Genomic DNA, 20994 nt, shown 5'->3' with positions numbered 1-20994 from the left:
AATACCTGTCTCTGAGCGCTTCACAAGCACCCCAGAGAAAACTATCTACAAGTCATACATTCAGCTACTCCATTGTTTTCAACACTTCAACAATCATCACTTTTACAAGTCTGAACTTTCACAGTTGGGAAAGTTGTGTGTCAGCAACATATTTAAGGAGCGCCAACACTTACCACCTGAACGCACGCTCCACCAGCAAACGGCTTCACCAACCACGCTCCTGCGGACAGGAAAGGTTTCAGAGATGCGTGCGAGGAATCGCTGTCAGACTGGATTCCCGGCTGCCCCTCACGGGACCAGAGCGCGGCTTTGAAACCAACTCAGAAGCAGCCAGAGTACAGGTTGAATACTGACAGTGGAATTCTGATCCCCACACAAATCAGTAGGAAAAAGACCAGAATTTCACCCCTGATATATAAAACTTTGTAGAGAAACAGTAGTAAACAAAAGGTTTTAAGAGTCAGGAAAAAATATTAAAAAATCCTTGTGAAGTCATAGAAACCATTTCAATGTGAAATTTGTAAAATATCACCCTTATTTATTCTCTAGGCTTTTCTAGCAACATATGACTTTATCATAACATATCTGCAGAAATCTGATGATTAAGAAACAATAATTTTTCTTAAATGTAGTGATATAACATTTGCCAGTTTGGAAAGTTGAGCTCAAGTCTCTTTACCGAGCAAACAATTGCACACAGTTTTCCACCTTTTCAGTTCTGATTCCCCATGCCCCTGCGGGTACGGCACAACAGCCTGGGGGCCCCGCTGCTGCTCGCTGCGCTCCGGGAATGGGACTCACAAAGAATTTGGAGCAATTCCAACCACACCATCATTTTGAGGGGTTTCCCCTTTCAAAAAGTCATCATCTTCATCTTCAGAAGTACCCTGCAGAAATTTCAAAGGATCAGTGAGAGCAGAAAGATACTCCAGGTCTCTTAATTTCTGGCAGAAGTAATGAAAGCTGACATCAAAAATGGTATTTCTAAAATCAGTTCTGAAATGTTGCAATAAGCAAATCTGCTAATCAAAATGTTATAGGAAAGCTTACGAAGTTACCAGTTAAAGCTATAACACCATGAAGTATTTTCCTTTTGTTATCATAGGAAGGAAAGAAAAACGGAACGTTTGAAGAACTCAAAAATCTGACAATGGGACAGACTCCACGGGAGCTTTACAAGGATTTCAATCTCATAGAAGTTTAGTATACACATATGTACTAAAAAAAAATTAACCCTACAACAGAAGCAGCTGATAGAGATTGGGCAAAAGCTGAACTGCATGCTGATCAGAAAACATTACCCTTTTAATGGGCTTCTTCAGATTCTCAAGATCTTCAGCACTCAGCTCTTCCCAAAACTGATAAAAAGGATCAATAGTCTTCTTTGATCTGAAAGAGGAATTAAAACACAGAGAGAGTTAATGTAGTCAGGAAAAATCGTATGTATTTCATTTTAATAACACAATACAAAACGCTTGGCATTTTGATAGCTCTACATAGGGTTTTACAAACTATTAAATTAACCCCTACATAATCCCCAATTAATCCCACAAAGAAATAACTCCATTTTGCTGATAGGTAGAAATCACAATGGTTCACTTGAGGAGTTCTGATACAGTCAGGTCTCCTAATTCCCAGTTGGGTATTTTTAACAGCTATGTTATACTCACAAATAAGCACAATTTTCTTCTGAAATTTTAGTATATTATATGGCTTCTTTAATAATTTCTACTTCTAAGCAAGGTCTCCCTTCTGTGGAGACCATTTTTTTAAGAGACAAAAAAACCCCAGAATGTTGTCCTCTCACATTAAAAAGTGATTAAAGCATCATAGTGCTAGGCAGCTGAAAAGCTGCAAACAATCCGCTATTTATTAAAAAAGCAAGATATTTAAAATCAGCTGAAGTCTCCAATCAAGAAGCAACGCACTCAAGGTGCAAAAAACCAAACCACACCAACACAACAACGAAATGACGCACCACCACCACAGCTCCAACAAAATACGTATTCACATGAGGATATTTTAGAGACTGCTTAAATCAAGGAAAACCAAAAGAAAAAGTGACCAAACATACTAACTAGATTTTCCAGGAAACTGGGTCCTGTTCCTTCTTCATTGCTATAGGTTATAGTGGGGGAAAATTTCAATTCAAACCTTTGACAATCTCTGTTTAAAACATGCAAGTGAAAAGTACTAAAGATCAGGGATGAAAGTGAACTGCAATAACACTGATGGTTTCTTAGTTTTTGTTCACTATTTTCTACAAGGCAGAAACAAGCTGATTATTTTCAAACTATACCTTTTGAGGATGTATGGATCAAAAGGGAAGAAACTGTCAAGTGGGTTAGTGCACGTCTGCACAAGGTCGCCCCCGGCGCCGCTTCGAACAACGGGAATAAACTGCCTGTTGTTCCTCTCAATAATTGTGTAGCAGAATACCAACTGGTATTTCCTTTCAAAGGGAATAAATGAAAAGCATTTCTAGCACACAGAAAGAAGGAATTTCAGATTATATCAAAACACAAACTATATTTTTAACAAACATCACTTCTATCTTCCATTTTCCAACCAATGTTGATTTTCAAGATAGCCACAAGGTCCAACACAAAGCAACTAGTTTCATAGTACTGTAGGATTTCATTGAAACTGAAGCAGAAACAAACTTGTCACAGCTAGAATATGGGCAGTGTTATACAAGTTGTCTCAGTTAATGCTCAATACTGTGCCTAACAAATCCCATGTTCCAAGCCCTGTGCTGGTGTTACACACACACAGCTATCTATATTGAGCTGAAACTGAAATAAATGAGTAGGTACCTGGTAATGGCAGCAAACAAGTTCACAACAGAAGGTATACAAATCTTCAGGGGGTTTAGCTGACACATGACAATGCGCTCAAAATTTAAACTCTGCAGATAGGACAGACCTTGAAAATAAAAACAATTGACAAATATTGGTTATATAACACATAAGATGAACTTAATTTCTAAGAATGGCCAGTCTGAGCAGCCCGCCCTCTGCACAATACCACAGAAGCACATCTTAGGGTGCTCATTTGCAGCAGAGATCCAGCCCACATCACGTTCAGTAGAAAAGCTGCTCCAAATAACAGTAACCTCTCACGGCCGAGAGATCCCTCCAACACAGCCACTACACTCACGCACCCCTTACAGGGACCGACAGAGGCAAAGGTTACCAAGAAAGATTATTAACTGAAGTCCACGCTACAGTCAGAATTCAAACAGGCTCAGGAAGGGGGGCAGATACCAACACTGAGCAGTTATCAGTGTTGCTTCCAACAGTGGGAGGAAAAAAAAAAAAAGCCTGTTTAGCTTGGTAGCCCAACGGGTATACAGGCCACCTCATCCTACTGAGAGCACAACATAAACCGGCCACCAGACTGAACTGACCATTGCAAAACACATCAACAGTAAGTGAATCACAATGCCGTCAAAATGTAATATACGCACCTTTCCTTAAGTTTCCATCCAAAAGTTGCTTATGACGGAAAATAAGCGTATAGAACACTGTCTGACATGTAGAATAAAATGGCCCGTGGAGAGCTACATCACAGTAAGCGTTAGCCCCTGTATCCTGATTATCAATGTATTTATGCAACCAGTTCACCAGGAGATCCAGGCATGCTTTTACTGTACTGTAATGGAGGGGAAAAAAAGCATAAAAATAGTACCTGAAATGGTGTAGAAAAGATGTCAAACAAGTATTCAAGGATCCCAGTGGTTACAAAAACATCAGTAAGAAAACGTCAATGTAAACGTTCTGTTACAAGCTTTCTCCTTAACCTCAGCATAAAATGAATCAATGTATCAGTCCTGTAAGATCCCCATCAGTGAAAGCACAAGATGCCAGAAGAGATAAATCCATTAACAGATGTTGTGACACACAGAGTAAACAATTAGAATCCTGGGCTACAGGTAGTACAGAGAGAGATGCCTCCTACACCCAACAAGTAATTCCAGTATCAAATTAAAGTCAACATTAAAGCCACCAAGCCCACCCTGAACAGCAAAATATGGAACGTGTACATAAAAAAGAAGACACTTCCACCCATCTGCTAAGTGTTTTAATCCATTTGTATCAACATGCTTGAACACTTCACTTCCCTGTCTCAGACCCTACATAAAATACCTAACGCAGGGTGTTAAAAATATCTGCTTCTGAACATCAGATATACCAGGCTTCTCTGATTCTGCCTGAAGTCAACACAACCTACCAATGCTCAGCATTTCTTGGTAAATCAAGCCTTAAACAGCAAGTCACGAATCCCTGCAATCATTAGTCTGCATCCTGTACATGTAAAACTTTCCTGGAAACTTCAAGACAACACTGAAACAGTATTGTAGAAAGGACAAAGGAGACTATCGATACGGGCCTACTGGCAAAGCAGTGGGAATAGCCGACCCACACTGTGTGCGCGCTGTGAATTCTGTACTTAGCCTCAGCAATCTTCAGAAATTGTTTGGCTATGCTCATATATCAAAACAACTTACACAACTGGAATAAATTTAGCTCTCGCCAAGAAGCTGCCAATATAACTCCCAGCAGTCTGCCTGATCACCGAAGGATTGTTTGGATCATGCAGCTTTTTCCAAAGATGGTCTAAAAATGCCTCAGCCAACGCCTGGAAACAAGACACAGAGAAATCATGAGGGTTTGTGCCGATTACACTGTTTAAGTAACAGTTTTCTAATACTCAATTCCCACAATTGCCAAAGCCAAACCATTAAAAATCTACCTATAACTATTCCTACACATGACAGAAGAGCACTCTTTTCTGTGGCTTTTTCTGTATTTAGTTGTAAAAAGTAAATGGAATCAGAAGTCTGGGAAAAAGTCAGGGCCAGGTTAATGTCAGGAGTGTTTAAAAACAAGAGCAGTAAGAAGGCAAACATGAAGTGACTGCTCAGTGTCTCTTGTAGCAGAAGAGGTCAGGGACATCCCATGAAAATAGGGGGAAGCCAAATTTAAAGAAAGAAAAGTAATTCTCCACCTTAAATGGTTATATTGTGGAACTTTTTGCCACAGAAGTTCACGATGCCAAAATTCACATCAGTACAAAAAGCACAACATCATGACATATTTTCTCCTTGAATTTGTCTATCACGGGCCGTGACCATGAACAAACATGGCTCTGGCTGGGAAGTCACTGGACGGCTGCTGGGGCTGCCAGGGTGTTCCAGCCCAGCGTCGCCACGCACTCTCCCCGTTCTGGTTTCTTTCCAACACATCCACTATTCACCCCTGGCATTAGCTCAGCTGGATCTTTAGCTATTCTTATGCAAAAAGCATGTGTGTTCTTATATTTATACAGTAAGAGAAAGAACTATAGTTTGCTTGACAGAGAAGGGAAAATGGGGAAGGGGAGGAACAAACAGCAGACACCAGAAACACTAACACAAACAGAATGTTTAAGATAGTTTGGGATGCTGGGGCACTGCGTCTCAGGTTCAAGAGTCCAACTGGTTCTTGTAGAAGAGATCTGTTCACCAAGCTCCTGCACACCAGCTTAGATCCCATCTGTTTGCAGTTTATGAACAACATGGGAAGAACAAGCACATGAAGAAAAACTTGAAGAAAGGATCAGAGAAGGAAAAGAAAGCAAAGATACTCATGAATTCTGATGTACTAACTCCAGACAAATGAAAGGTAATACCAGAATTACATCAGAAAACAACTATTTGCTGTAACAAAAAAAAAAAAAAAATCCAAAAGGAGGATGCAGAAATGACAGAAGTTACTGAATTTTAAAAACAGCTTCTACTCACCAATTTAAAACTACAGATGTAAAACATGAAGTACTGTACGTGACACGAAGCATGGGTTGGTAAAATGAGCTTGTCAAAAACAGAAACCAGATCCCGATACAAATCCTTTGTCTTGTTGATATCAAGCTTATCTACACAACAAAAGAGAAGAGAACAAAATAAGCCATTTCATTTTTTTTCCTGCCCTCATGCTGTAGAAGTGGCATTTACATCCTTCTAAACCAGTAAGAAATATGTAAACACCATCAAGTTGACTTCTAGGCTTATGTGATATCTAAAAAATATTTGTAGTAATACCTTCCAGGCCTTCAGTTCCACAGGTTTTTATGTTGGTGTCTATGTGTACACATACACGTATAAAGCTGTCAGACACACAAACTTTGCAATAACGTGTTAATTCAGAAGAGCCAGAAGAAAACACTAAGAAAAAAATTACCTGACTTACGTGAAGAAGATGCAGCAAAATAGTTTCCAAATATTCTGCTTTAAACATATAAATCTAAGAAATTCAAAGCCTTACTAAATGCCAGTGCAAGACAGGTTTTTTCCTGCAACACAAAAACTTGCTGTAGCAATTCCAGTTGAATGACATGCCTGGTCTGGTTGTTTTAATCTATTTCCACTCCTGGTGGTTGGAAGGATCCTTAATTCTAATACTCGAAGCAATATAGTAGAGCAAATGATAAAACACGGTGGCTAATTGCAAAGTATTTCTAATCCTCTAAATTTTGTAGCACAGTGAAAAAAACACATTTGGATACAGTGTCATAGATATATATTCAAAATGTCTCCAGCTAAAGACCAGTCCTTCAGAGTCAGAAATGCGCCTTTGCATCCTCTGCCAGCAACACCGCCCAGAGGCAGGAGCAGGGCCCGTAGCTGAGGGCAGAATCCTGCCGCTGAGGGGCAGGGCCTCCCCTGGCAGCAGCAGGAAGCAACCATTCCTACAAGAGGAATTTTCTCTTCTTACTTGCTTTTCTTACTTGTCAGCAAAACAACACATTTGTTTATAGTTCAAGTGTTCTTACCATCCACGTGGCAAACATCTTTAATATAGGAAAACAGGATGGTCATCAAAATATCAAGGCGCTCTGCAAGCGGATGGGCCATTCTCTCACTACTAGAAGAGACAATTGTGTTTCCTTTTCTTTCTTCATCCTCCTCCTGGTACACAAAACGGCAGTCAGGCAGCTTTTATATACACAACATCATAAAGACAGCAAGTACAGGAAAAGTGAAACTAAATTTCTCCTTCAGTGATATGCTAAAGTTTTGTCTTATTTTTAGAAAAGCAGCTCAGTGTAAGCAGATTTATGTAAACTAAGCCAAGCAGCATGAATTCTTTAATACGCTTTCTGCATAGCTGCCTGTGTTTTCACACAATGAAGCACATTCGCTGCCACGTACAGTGGGTATTTACATTAATGAAGTCAACACCTGAAGAACACATTAATTTGCCAGCTGTCCGGGTGTCAAGAGCTGTGCGCAGTACGGTAACAAAGCAATAATGTAACGACAATTCCTACTCTTAGTTCGCAGCCACCTCAAAAGTGAAAATTTAACCAAAAAAAGAAAAACAAAAAACAACAAAAACTTTTAGTAAAACAAGATAGTCAACCATGTCAAAAAGTCCTTCCTCTGGAGATTTTTCCTCACTGTCAGAGCTATGAGCAGTTTCTTCAGCATCTTCAATCTCTTGCTGTGGAGTACTAACCTGCAGTTGCAAACAAGAAATTCATTTTTCTAAGACTGTGACAATAACATGAAACTTTTTTTTATTCTTTATATAAGAAATGACAACATAAGTAATTTCTAGACTAGATTTTGTCCTTGACTAAATAACCATTTTTAAAGGGAATTATGTGTATGTAACACACACACTCCAAACTGCCTGAAGCTTTACCTCCAGAACACAAGCTTTCCCCACACTGTTACATGCTGAGGTTCTCCAAAATAAAAACCCTTCATCATTTACAATTCTACCCCTCTTTTCTTAAGGCTGTGAATCTGATAATAAAGAAGATCAATCACACAAAAAGCAGCACCGTTCTCTGCACATGAGCACTGACCACCACGAAAGGGTCATTCTGACTCTGGCACAGAGGTGCCATGCAGGGTGTAACAGCACAAACCATGCAGCTGCCCTCAGGTCTGGGAGCATCGTCAGACTGGGAACGGAGTGTAAATTGGGTTGGTTTTACACTCATGATCATGAGCACTACTGCAACATAGTTTTTGTTGAGCTGAACACTGAAGCATATTTAATTTCTTCCGCTTGTGTGTGTTTTAACAACAAGCTTCCCTAAAAAGTGATACAGAACAAACTTACATCCAACTTTAACAGCTTTTCAATAATAAGCTCCAGAATTTGAAGCCTCAGACTTGGAAGGTACACGGTAACTCGTAACAGGTTATGGACATAGCATTCCTGTAACACAAAATTAATTGATATCTATAATAACGTTAACAGAAAGTTGCATTTCTGCCAAGGATTTTTAGAAAACAAGCTCCTTAATTTATCTAAAGAGCCAGAAAAATGTATTCAATCTAGAATAAATTAGTCTAAGCCAAACATTGACTTTCAATTGTTAAACTGCATTATCAAGAACTTCTTAAACTACTACTTCCATGCAAATTTTTCCAACTATCTCTAGACAGAATGACTATAACTATTCTATAGGAAAAGTTATTCATTTCCCTAGGAGTTAATGTCTAAACTTCCTCTAGGAAAATTAAAACAAGCACATTCCTCACTGTATCTGCAACCAGATCTAGTAGGACTGAAGTGAGACTGAATACATCTTTATTTCAGATCATTATAATATACCAGCAACAATCCCAAATTCCACAGGTAAGTCTCCTCAGAGTTGTTCTGATTACAATTCAAACAGGTTAACGGACAGTCCTGTGAGTGAGCATGTGCGCACCCTTGTATACACACATACATACACAAGATAATGTTGCAACTTTCATGCAGCAAAACTGTCAAGTCCATATATAAAATGAGGTAAATTGCCATATTTAAGTAAACCATTGTCTCTTTGTGAATATGCATTATGACACAACCTTTAATTACATGAACATATATGATTTTTCCACAGGCCACCTGGCTCGTTCAGTACATCAAATAGATAGAGCTACTTTAATGAGAGCGTATAAATAGGAAATAATTAACAACAATGCATGGACCATATTTTTATCACACTTAATTTGAACTTTGCCCTGAAAGCACAGTTATTAATTTCTTCATGACTTGCTCATCACTGAGTTGCTAAATAAATCAATAAGAATTCTTCTCCTAACACCATGCAAGAGCCATCATCCCCCTCGTTTTACAGATAGGGAACTGATGCCCAAAGTAACCTGGATTAAAAAGAAGCACACTCACAAAACTAGCAAGGCATACACAGAACTTCAGGGATTTCTCAGCATTTGATGAGTTTGAAACACAGCCTGAACTTGGCTGGTGAAGCAGGGCTCTGCCCTTCTGAAAAATGAACTGCTGACATACCAAGTTGGAATAAGTAAATATAAAGATCACACAAGAGCCATAACCTGTTAAAAGTTTCCAGATTGTTTTTGACCATACATGAGCACTATACAAAAGATGTAATAAAACAACTTCACACCCTACACTACTGGCAATTTGAATTTAACCTATAATGTCCACTGCTTTCTGTCTGCTTATCAATCCCGTGTTCTTCTGATTCATAATTCCCAGTTTTGAAAACAAACGAGACAGGTATCCTACCGTCTCCTTACTACACAACCCTGAGATTCATCGCCAAAGCGGTCCCTCGTGTGCATTGATTAAGAAAGCAATCCTGTGGAAAAGATACGCAGTTATGTCATTAAAGATGAGCATAATGCTTATGCACAAGGAACTTAAGTACACTTGGACAACCTAATACTAAACAGACACACCCATATATATATTTACATGTATAAAAATAACAAGAACCTTAACAATACGCTCAAAAATCTGCACTCAACACCACCAAATCAGTTGCCATATTATAGAGTATATTTATACATTAAAAAACAAATGAACAAATAAACAAAAATATTCACAGGTCTTACCAGAGTTCTTTCTGATTTATTAATGAAAGGAAAGTTTTCCACAAGTATTGGCATGAGAAACTGTGGTGTCCTACAGTTAAAAACAAACACACACAAGAAATCAAACCCAAAAGTTATAGGTTATAATCACAAGAGAAAATGTTGAAGATCCAGCACTCTAAAGATAGACTGACACAATCTTATTCCACAGTAACTTTATTTTAAGGTAAGCAATTGTATAAAATCTGTTTTTGCAAAGATCATCAAACAGAAAATAAGCTGCAAACTTCCACTGTGGACTTGTTAGAAGCCACTTCAAATACGTCGCTATAAACATGACTTTCCCTACTTCCTATTTCCATTAACAGAATTGTCAGCTGCTGATGCCTATGGAAACTTCATAATGATTGGATAAAGCATACCACCAGTTAGTGAATATTAGGAAAAAAGATGCAATGAAACTAAGTATTATACTTCCAATTAAGAGAAAAAAAATAAAACAAAACCAAACCCCATACAATTCATCAGTTCCCAAGATTAAATCTGCAAGGAAAGGGCACACAAACCCACAGGATTATATACTTACGAAGGAACATATCTTGCAACAGTTTGCAACGCTCTGTGGCAGGTATTAAAGTTCTCAGAAAGGTCTAGAGAAAAAAAAAAAAAGTACTCTTGTACATGTGGTTAAAGAAAACTGAATCAGCAATCAGCAAAACCAGTTCGTATCAACCGAACACTCCAAAGGTTCCCAAGGAAACTGCATCTGCCGAATGGTGGGGTTTATTGTTGTTGGGGTTTTTTGGGTTTGGTTTGTTTTTTGTTTGTTTGTTTGTTCATTTTTGAAGTTGAACGTCCTTACTACCAAAATAAGCATGAAAAATAATTCCCAATAAAATTAATGGCATCACAATCAATAAACTCTGAAAGCACTGCAAACTCCAAGTTCAGGTACTGTAACATGCTCTCATACTGAACACTAAATGTGGAAACCAAAATTTAACCCACAATACACAAATATTTAGAAGATATGTTAAACCCCAGTTTGTAACTAGAAAAATATCTACCTAAAGATTATGCCTCATTTTCACAAAAGTCAAATAAACAAATAGTTAGGCTTCTATAACAGGCTTTCTTTAGCCAAACAGTGTCACAAGTAAACAGCAGAAGAGTAGTTGGGTCATCACAAGCAGAACTGAAATTTATTCCAGCATTCAAGACAAGAAAACATGAAATTCTTGAAAGAATTCAGCCATTTGTCTTATCAATAAACACACTAATTGTGCAGCACTTTTGTTAAAAATACCAATTGTATTTGAGCTTAACACAAGGCAGATGACAAAAAAAGACTCAAGAATCCCCCAGCCTACCTAGTTTTAGTTAGGTAAATAAAATGGAAATCAAACAACTAGTAATTTTTCTTTGGCTTTGAAACAATCTAGGATTAGGAATATTTTCCTGTTCCTACAGAACCTGCACCAACAGGAATGTTTTGAAAGTCAAAAAGCGTGGGTCACCATACCAATTTGAGTACAAGAAAGACTTTGACTTGGCAATTAAAGGATGTAATGTCTCTTCACGTTTTACATTAACTCAGCTAAATTAACTTTGTACAAAAGGAGCAACACACACTATATACTTCTTTAGTAAAGGTATTACAGCAGTACATGCCATACTTCCTTTATACTCACTTTCATCATCATCATCAGAATCTGAAATATCCACATCATCTTCTCTGATAGTTATTCGAGCTAGCAAAAAGTGAGATTATTATATCAAAATTGTACAAATCTTACAGGTTTCAATCCCAGATCAAACACACTCGATAACAGTATGCATCAGGACTAAAGCATCAAAATTATCCACAAGACTTTCTAAATTGAGCAGAAGCTCATGAAAATACAGTTTCATTCACAGAACTAGGAGGTTCTTGAGACCATCTGACACAATCCTCACTGTAGCTCTGGTTCTTTAGTAACAACATTATTTAGTTCATCCTTTCCAATACACCTTCATAAATGAGGTCTGTATTAGCTACTAGAACATGCCTTCCAAAATCTAGGTGCAGAAAATTCTTTATCACAATTCAGCTATTCAAGTTAAGAAAGCAATCAACAGGAAACAAAAACCAACCCAGTTATTAACCGTATCACACGTTATAGTTGTACAGAATTTATCTAGTAAAGACATTTTTGAAGATTAAGAGAAAAGTAACATACGGGGGACAAACTGTGATACTATCATCCGGAGGCACGGCCTAAGATGGACAGTTTGTGCTGACACGAGATTGCCAAGAAAACCCAGATATTCTTCCACCACCTCTCGGCTTCTCCTCAACCATGGCAGCTTCTGAAACCAAGCAGAGACCAAAACGTCAAAGAAAGATGTTTTGAGTACTATAGTCTTCGTCTTCCCATATAACAAACAGATATTTACCAGCAAAATGCTGACCAGTTGTTCAAGTTCTTTGGTCAAATACACAACAGAAGCTCGAAATTCATGCAGCCAATTAATGATCTGGGCATCCTTGAAATAAGCAGAAAAAACAGATAACTATTCCAATAAACAGTATTATCTATTACTAGAAAACAACAAAAGCCTTAAAATAAAAAAGATTAAGACTGTAAACAGATATTATATTCACATTAACATGCAAGGAATTTCTTTGTGTCCTCACCAATGAAAGATCTCAAATGCAAAAATAAATGCACCCCAACTCCTAAACCAACAGCCTGCCTGGAAGACTTAAGTTAGACTGCATGCAAACCTCAGAATATATTTAAAAGAAATAGCATTCAGTCTTAATTTCCTTTTTGCTCTAGTTCAAGCAGAAGTGACATTCAAGTCTTGAAATAACAGACACATTGAAAGAGTAGCAAATTGACACAGAAAACTTTACACTGATATTGACTGTAAACTCCGAAAGGCCTGCTAAAAATGAAGTATTTTAGAAGATGTCCTCTTTAAAGAGAAAAGGAACTTCATCTAGCGTTATGATCCCTGCAGCATTCTTCTCACAGCTTTGTTGTTTAATTAAAATGAAAACAAAAAAAAAAAAAAAGAAAAAAAAAGAAAGCAAATGTGGTGGGTACACAGAGCTATACAGAAGCATCGTGAAACAAAAATTTTAGGTATAGCTACTTAATGCATTTGTATCTTACTGCTTAATTAAACAAGTTTTTAATGAGCAGAGAAGAAGGTAAAAATCCATGCAACTTAAAGGCTGTGAAAGTAGCCGTGGTTTGATCTACAGAACGAATCTGTAAAGACAAGCATCTGTGACCCAGAGTGATAGTATCTGGGACAAAGGCCCTGCCACAAAGCAAAAGGTTTCTCACTGTAGAGCAAGGATTCAGGAAGCATGAGACATCATTTACCAAGATCCTGCATGTGATATATATACGCGCATTAAACAGACGATTGGGGTTTCTTCCAAGTAGAGTTTTAATTCTGACAGTTTCTACGAAGTAAAAAGCTGTTCAACGCAGCTAAATGTTTAAAGCAAAGGATCTGGGTAAGAGCCAGGATTACTTGTCTGACGATGATAAACCCGCACTACCACAATTCTTACCTTTATGTCTGGATCTGACAGCTGATGCTTCAACAGCTCAAAATCTGTGGTCTCACCCTAGCAGGTGAAAGAAAAATGAGGAAATACTCCTTTTTTTTTTTTTCCCCAGCAAAAGATAAAATTTCATTAACGCATCTGATCAACATAATATTGTTTGACAGCAACACGAAGAACAGGGGTGAGAGAACCCAAGCCAGGCTGCAGCAGCAGTGACAGTGCTGACCCTGAGTGACAACTGGAGCCACCAGACACACAGAGCTGCTCTCCCTGCTGACACAGCTGGGGCACCTCGCACCCTCCCCAGGCTGGCTGGGCTGCAGGACCTCTGTGGATCCCCAGCCCCCCTGCTCACGCAGGGTCACAGAGCAGATCACGCAGGTGGGTCCGGGCGGTTTGAATGTCTCAGAGAAGGAGACTCCACACCCGCTCTGGGCAGCCTGGGCCAGGCTCTGGCACCTCCCAGCAAACAAGTCTCTGCTCATGTTCAGATGGAGCCTCCTGTGTTTCAGTCTGTGCCCGTTGCCCCTCACCCTGGCGTTGGGCACCACTGAACAGAGTCTGGTCCATCCTCTGACACCCACCCTGAGATATCTATAAACGCTGATGAGATCCCTCTCGGCTCCTCTTCTCCAGGCTTCACCCTGCGGTAAGCCAGGCCTTACCCTGTGGTAAGCCGGGCTTTACACCCGTGACTGGGGCAGATCTCTACGCTGGCACTCGCCCGCAGCTTTCAGCTGCTTCAGGCTTCGCCCCCAAGCCCAGGCACGGCGTGTGTGTGGGGACACGGGGTGCAGGGTCCCCAGCGCCCGCGCACCGGCCGGCGCAGCCCGCAGGCACCGGACGGGACGTGTGCCCCGCTCACCTTCTGGTACTTGAGCAAGATGTCGGTGAGCGTCCCGCCGAACCGCACGGTCTTCCTGGGCGGGGAGCTGATGAACTCGTCCCCCCCCAGCATGGCCGCGGCCTGAGGGAAGGCGAAGCCGCGTGAGCACCCGCGGGCCAAGCCCCGAGCGCCCGGCCCGGCCCGGGGGTCCCACCGCGTCCCCGGCCTCAGCGGACGGGCAGGAGCCGCCCCCGCCCCTCGCTCCGGGATCGGGATGGGGATGGGGCCGCCCCGACGCCCCCGCTCCCCTTCCCTTCCCTTCCCGCCTTTGCCTCGCGCTCCGGCAGCGCTCCCTGCTAGCGGGGCAGGCGCCGCCGCGCGCCGCGCTCCTCACGCGCCACCCGCCCGCGCCGCCACATGCCGCTCCCGGGCGGAAAGAGAACGGGGCGCCCCGCCGGAAACGGGCTACGCTCCTCCCCTCGCACCACAGAGAGGCATGGCTAGAAGGGCCGCAGTTTCTCTGGCCCCGCCGTCTGTGGTGCGGGCAGACCCAAGGGTATCGGACGGGCGGTGCTGGAAAGAATGGTGTGAACACTGCAAATAGTATGTGTGCTGGACGGCTCTAGGGACTGCTCCTCCGCCCAAAACATCCTGGGTACACACACACAAAGGTGAAGAAAATCATTATCTGCGTTTATTTCCAAGGCCAGGGCGGTTTTTTTTCTTAATTTTGTTGTTTGTTTGAACACCCACCAGCTGACTGTGTTAAAGGATGCAGCTGCCTGCAGATCATAGAATTCAAAAGGAATTAAACATTAAATACCTAAAAAGCCTCCAATAACTTTTAGAGCAACTTGGATAAGTATGAATGGAAACATGTATTTTTCACGCTGACTTTCAGTAACGTCCAATCTGCTCAAAACTTCTTTTAAAATTCAGTTGAACACATGATGTTCGTTCATCAGTTCTCATAAATATGACATTATTTGGCCTCAGCCCTCTTAGCCAGCTGTCCAGATTTGCTTGTTCTCTGCACAAGCTGCTACTGCAGTAATGATCTCCCTTCCAGAAGTCACACTGAACAGATTTTTGTAGAATTTACTAATAATTTGATTTCTCTCTGGAGAAGACATTCCCATTTAACAAAAGTAGCCCACATATACCACATTTAAACCTTATTTGGATACAGTCCACATCTAAAGAGTCTCACAAGAAGCATTTAAACCTAGTTCCAAATCCAGGGTTTGGCTTTTTTCCTTTACTGGCATCCAGGGTGCAAGTTTAGAGCTGGTTTTAAGGCTTAAACAGCTACAACACACTCCTGTCTAATCACACACCTGTAAGCGGGGTTCAGTAATTTGCAACGTTGGGTGTGTGCGGCGCTGTCCTGAAAGAATTCCAGCTCCAGATGCAAATCCCACGTTCACCCCACACGTCTGGGCAGCTCCTCCCACCCTCCAGCGGACTTTGTGCTGCCCGGAGCTCCAGGTGATAAGGACGCCAGGAGAATGAAATAGTGTCAAATATTTGTTAATGTTTAACTGGTAATAATTCGGTCGCCCGTTTCTATTTAGTATGAGCCTTTCTTCTTTAGACCATATGAAACAGGAACTGGTTTGCATCTTCAAAAGGAAAGGATTGCAGCTCTCAAGTTATCATTGCTCCACAGCAAACACTTTTTATCTCATTTTTAGACACACCACACTAGGAACATTCTAGTGCCTCTCTGCAATTAACATCCCCCTTTACTGATGGGTCGGCTCCTACATTTAATTTTTTAAAACATACCTACTGCTCATAACCGTAAATGTTTGAATCCCATGCAATTTTTCAGTGAAGTTGCAACAGCCAACAAGATTCTAGCTACCATCTTATGCAACAATCATTAAGAATTTATATTGGATTTAAGATTAATTACATTGTAATCTACAGTGAACACAGAGACCTGCTCGATTCACTCCACTAATTATAATTGCAACACTAGATCCACTTTTTTTTTTTTCCAGCAGGCTAAATCTGTGGATAGCTGCACATAAAAGTTTTGGGTTAATTTATAGCTGCTACAAATCACTCCACTTATTAAACATTGCATCTTCCACAAGTGAATCTGTGGGGAATCAGAAAAAGCAATTAACTCTGTTCAGAACAATGACATGAAAAAAAAATATTGTGAATGAGGAACAGTGAACTACAGGTTTTATAGAAGGAGTTTGTCTGCCTTTTTTTTTACGTCAGCCCATAGTCCCAACACAGTGGTGTCACATTGCAGTTCCTCTAAAAGGTGGAAAAAATTGTACACGCCTCCTAAAAACTGCAGTTAGTGAAGAAGAAATTACATTACAGACCTTCAAGTTCATCTAATCTTGCTGAAAAACTAAGAACATTTGGAAAACATCTAAAAATTAGAATAGGCATAGAAAGGCAGAGTTACTTCAGTAATTCACAAGAGAACACTGAAAGACATTTCAAGAGCTCACAAGGAAGTAGAGCCACAGCATTCTCAGGAAATATTGTCCTTAAAATCACCTCTAGTATTCAGTGAGGTGTGGCATAGAAACAAGCGCACACTAAAATTTTAAGACCTACTCATAGTTGTGCATGGTGGGCTCAGCTCTCAGAGTTAGCTCAAAAACACAGGAACCCATGAGGAATTTCTCCACACAAGAATTTTACGTATCAACAACTTTAATATAAATCTTTTCCCAGGTGCTACTTCTCAGTTACATCTAAATGTAAATTTGTTAATATAATACACCAGAGTATTTGTTAATCAACAGGGTGGGGTTTTTTGCATGGTGTTCCCCCCACCCCAAATCCTTCAGCATTCGGAAGATAACTCCCAATGTCACTGGACTAAAAATGCCTCTTCTTAGAGTCATCACATTACATCATTTGCAACTATGAAGAATGTACTGGTATGAAAACATCACTGGTTTTACTTGTCTATATATAAAATCTCAAATTCCAAGTTATTCCAAAATAATGATGCAACTTTACAAGAGTCACTGTAAATTGTGTATTTACACTATAAACAACTTCTACTACATTTGCAACTTCGCATCAGTATTTTAACATAGGTATTTTAAAAGCACCCTTACAAACAAAAGTATTGCACTGGTGTCATAAAAATTCACAGTAAGTTTAACTTTCAAACTTTGGTAAAACAGTGCAAGAGTTTTTCATTGTGCAAGAGCTTTTTCATCCAAACATTCCCAGGTTAATAAAAATAATAAAATCTATATTACATGCTGCAGTGATTTCTGTGAATCAGGATTGTGTCTTTTTTAGCTCTTATTTCTTAAGAGAACTAATTTATGTTTTGAAATGGTAGAAAAAAGAAAACACACACAAAAAAACTATCCAGTCCAACACTGAAACAGGTTCATTGGCAGAGATATGGCTCCACGTGTCCATTTTATGCAGAGTCCACAATGGCTGCAGAGATTATTTAATCATGAGGGAATCCTATTTCATTGAGCAGGGAATTCTCTTTCCATAATTTGCAGTACTTCCCCCACCTTCAGAGGCAGTAACACTGGCAGTTGTGTCTTCAACAGACCCTGAAGATAATACATGAAGAAAATATTACTCCAAAATAGTCTTTGAACAAATAGTCATATAAAACTAAACTGTTATTTGAAGTCAGTCTTAAAAGTGTGACTGTGCGGACCTCTACAATATTTTATACTCTGCGTCTCTTTCCAGGTTCAAGGATCCTACTCGTTATTCCTTTTAATATCATTCATTCCATATCTTGAAAATTCTCACCCTTCTCACTCACTTCTACTTTATAGTTTTTAGGATGGGAAATCAGAACAGCATGCAGCATCCCATTAATACCTTCAGAAAGTGATTAATGCCAAGAACCAGAAAATTATCCAAGTGACAAAAATGCACAAATGGTTTCTGTAAAGAAACTTCCTTACTAAGGCAAGAGTTAACTTTCCAAATGTTTGCACTTTTTTGAATTTAATATTAAGCAAAAATCTGAAGTTAATGGCTCTGGAAGCTCTGCTAGTGGACAGCGTGGTAGGGTTTGGGTTGTTTGTTGGTTGTGGGTTTTTGGTTTTGTGGCGGATTTTTTTCCCCTCCTCTCTCTCGACAATATCTGCCCAAACGTGTTTAACCCGTTTGGTTAAGGTCATAAATATCTCCAGATGGGGACGGAATTTGGTCTATCGGTAATGCATTATGTGATTCAGATGGTTGTTTATGAGAAGACATAAAGTACTTCAGATGAGCTTTCTTCAAAAGGGAACCCCAAATTATCTTTCGAGGTGCAACCATTTGTTACCCTTTTTTTACCGTGAAAGTTAAAATCAGAGTTCACGTTGCAATGTGCAACAGCACTCCCCCTATCTTGGTTCCTTCTGAATTACAATTACTAACGCAATTGTGCTGAACTTTGTTTGCTGTAGCATTAGAAGCTGCTGTTTACTTGGGAGAGCTTGTAATAAATCACTCCATACATCTGCCCCTGTAGTTAATAATAAACCACACATTATTTCCAACTAAAATTAGTAACATGTAAGATTTGAAATATTAAAAAATAACGGATAACTTTCACTACTATAAGTTTATTACAGCAAAATACACACCTATGTATGCATGTTAAAAGTAGAACCATCTACAGAGATAGCATGTTATCTACTGAACTCAATACCTACAATTGCCAAAAATCTTTAGATGAAAAAGGTAAGACATAGTCATTTATCACGTCATTTCTTCCCTGAAAATACGGATCTCTGTCAGTTCTACACCCATTTCAGGAAAAAAGTCTAAAGAGGAGAATGACTCATTTTCAACAGCCAGTTTTCTAATTGCAGGTATAAGTTAATAATAAACTAAATAGCAGCAACAACTCTCCTAGAGCTGTATTGCTGCTGTTCTTATTTCTTCTACAAGTTTTCTTTTAGGAAATAGTTATCTATACTGTATCTCCCTACTGTTAGGACTTCCTCTCAAGATAATTACATGGCTTTCATGAAAGAAGACTATGAACTTTTCTGTGAAACAAGAGCAGCTTCAAAAATCAGTTTTAAGGAGCAGCAGAAAAAGCTGACCTTGTACAGCCCAAATCAGAAACGCAAGATGTTCAGAATCCTCAAATAGTTCAGATAGCGCAAAATGGTTTTTACAGTTCCTTCAGAAAAGGATTTTGCATAGTGAAGTGAAAGCTTGACCTTTTTTTTTTCCCCCATTTAAGGCATTAAGCTTGTTTTTCTTCCTAAATACACACACTATACTCATGAACACACTAGGGATATCTTGAAAAGCTTGACGATCTTCAACAATGCTTCAAAGTTGGACCTAAACACTTGCTTTGCACATGGGACAGTAGCACATCTTTTTCAGATGACTGAGGTTCAAGACGAGCAGTTTAACAATTGATTGCATTTATAAGTTTCAAACTATTATCTGTAACTCTGTCACAAAGTTAATACAAGTCAGCATTTCACTTTTTCTGTTGTTGTTCTCCAAGAAAGCAGCATTTCATGTTGCTAAAGAGGGAGTTTCCCTCACCAGAGCTCATGTGGGTAGCGGTTAATGGCTCTTTCATTTCTCCACACTTACCTCTGGCAGACGCATAGAGTTACTGCCAGGATGGGTCAGGGGCACACCTGCGATCCACTGACCCCACAGCACCCCCTGTGCCAACCCACTGATCCCACAGACCCCACAGCACCCCCTGTGCCAACCACTGATCCCACAGACCCCTCAGCACCCCCTGTGCCAACCACTGATCCCACAGACCCCTCAGCACCCCCTGTGCCAACCACTGATCCCACAGACCCCACAGCACCCCCTGTGCCAACCACTGATCCCACAGACCCCACAGCACCCCCTGTGCCAACCCCCGGCACTCACCTGCTTCACCCCGCCGGGCTCTTCCAGCCCCAGACACCTACAGGAACCACGTTCCCTGCCTGACCCACCTCGGGCCATCTCTCTCCCTCCATTTCTTTCACCTCCAGACCTGAGAACGACTTTTTTTTTTTTTTTTAACCCGTCAGCGAGTGGTTTAACGTAACTTTGTCTGGAAGCTGAGAAAACTCTCTCACCTGAGATTCAATTACAAACCTGTTAAGGTGGCTCCCACCCCCCGCCCCCCCGCCCTCACCTGCCGCCGTCGGCGGGGCGGCCCCGCGGGCCCCGCGCGCGCTGCAGCTCCAGCTCGGCGGCGCGGGCGCGCGGCCCGGGCGCGAAGGCGGAGGAGAGGCGGCGGCCCAGGCCGTGCACCAGCCCCCGCAGCAGGCTGTCCCCGCGGCCCTTGGGCGGCGCCAGCCCCACGTCGTCGCGCAGCTCCTCCGGCGGCACCTCCAGGTTGCCCGCGTACCAGAACACCCACCAGATGAGGCTGAGGAAGATGCCGATGCCGCCCGCGTAGATGAGCAGGTCGGAGAAGAACACGTCGGCGAACACGCCGGCCAGCAGCACCGCCAGCCCCAGCGCGTCGAAGGCCAGCGCCAGCCAGAAGGCGGCCACGCAGCGGCCCAGCCCGCCGGGGGCCGCCATCTCGGGGCACCGGCGGCAGCAGCGGCCCCACCGCCGCCTCGGGCCGGCCGCACCTGAGGGGCCGCCCAGGCCACGCCCCGCCGCTGCACCTGCGCGCGGGGCCACGCCCCTCCGGAGGGGCTCTGGCCACGCCCCCTGGCCGCTGGGGGGCAGACGGGAGGGGCCGCCGCCCTCACGGCCCCGTCGCTACCGGGACCTTCCCTCAGCCGCCCCGGGCGTGGCTGACACGCTGCTCGCCGA

At 41.4% G+C, this 20994-nt stretch overlaps 2 protein-coding genes across 2 annotated transcripts; both read right to left on the bottom strand.

Moving 5' to 3' along the window:
• Positions 1–512: 512 nt before the first annotated feature.
• RRN3 (RRN3 homolog, RNA polymerase I transcription factor) lies at positions 513–14587 on the bottom strand. Its single transcript, XM_082064866.1, has 18 exons — positions 14571–14587; positions 14278–14379; positions 13416–13472; positions 12281–12370; positions 12064–12193; positions 11536–11595; positions 10431–10494; positions 9866–9935; positions 8115–8213; positions 7404–7499; positions 6814–6949; positions 5786–5916; positions 4511–4641; positions 3470–3654; positions 2817–2925; positions 2300–2452; positions 1302–1389; positions 513–887 (listed from the first exon to the last, which is right to left on the bottom strand). Exons 2-18 carry the CDS (start codon positions 14368–14370, stop codon positions 798–800), a joined length of 1782 nt encoding a protein of 593 aa, XP_081920992.1. The 5' UTR covers positions 14371–14379; positions 14571–14587; the 3' UTR covers positions 513–797.
• Positions 14588–16905: 2318 nt separating this feature from the next.
• Positions 16906–20994, bottom strand: LOC309445449 (transmembrane protein 238-like). The gene is made up of 2 exons (XM_082064273.1): positions 20360–20994; positions 16906–17798 (listed from the first exon to the last, which is right to left on the bottom strand). Exons 1-2 carry the CDS (start codon positions 20752–20754, stop codon positions 17789–17791), a joined length of 405 nt encoding a protein of 134 aa, XP_081920399.1. The 5' UTR covers positions 20755–20994; the 3' UTR covers positions 16906–17788.

The sequence above is a fragment of the Streptopelia decaocto genome (assembly GCF_964273445.1).
Source record: "Streptopelia decaocto genome assembly, chromosome: 13".
NCBI lineage: Eukaryota > Metazoa > Chordata > Aves > Columbiformes > Columbidae > Streptopelia > Streptopelia decaocto.
The sequence above is the reverse complement of the archived record's forward strand: the minus strand, read 5'-3'. Positions and strand labels throughout refer to the sequence as shown.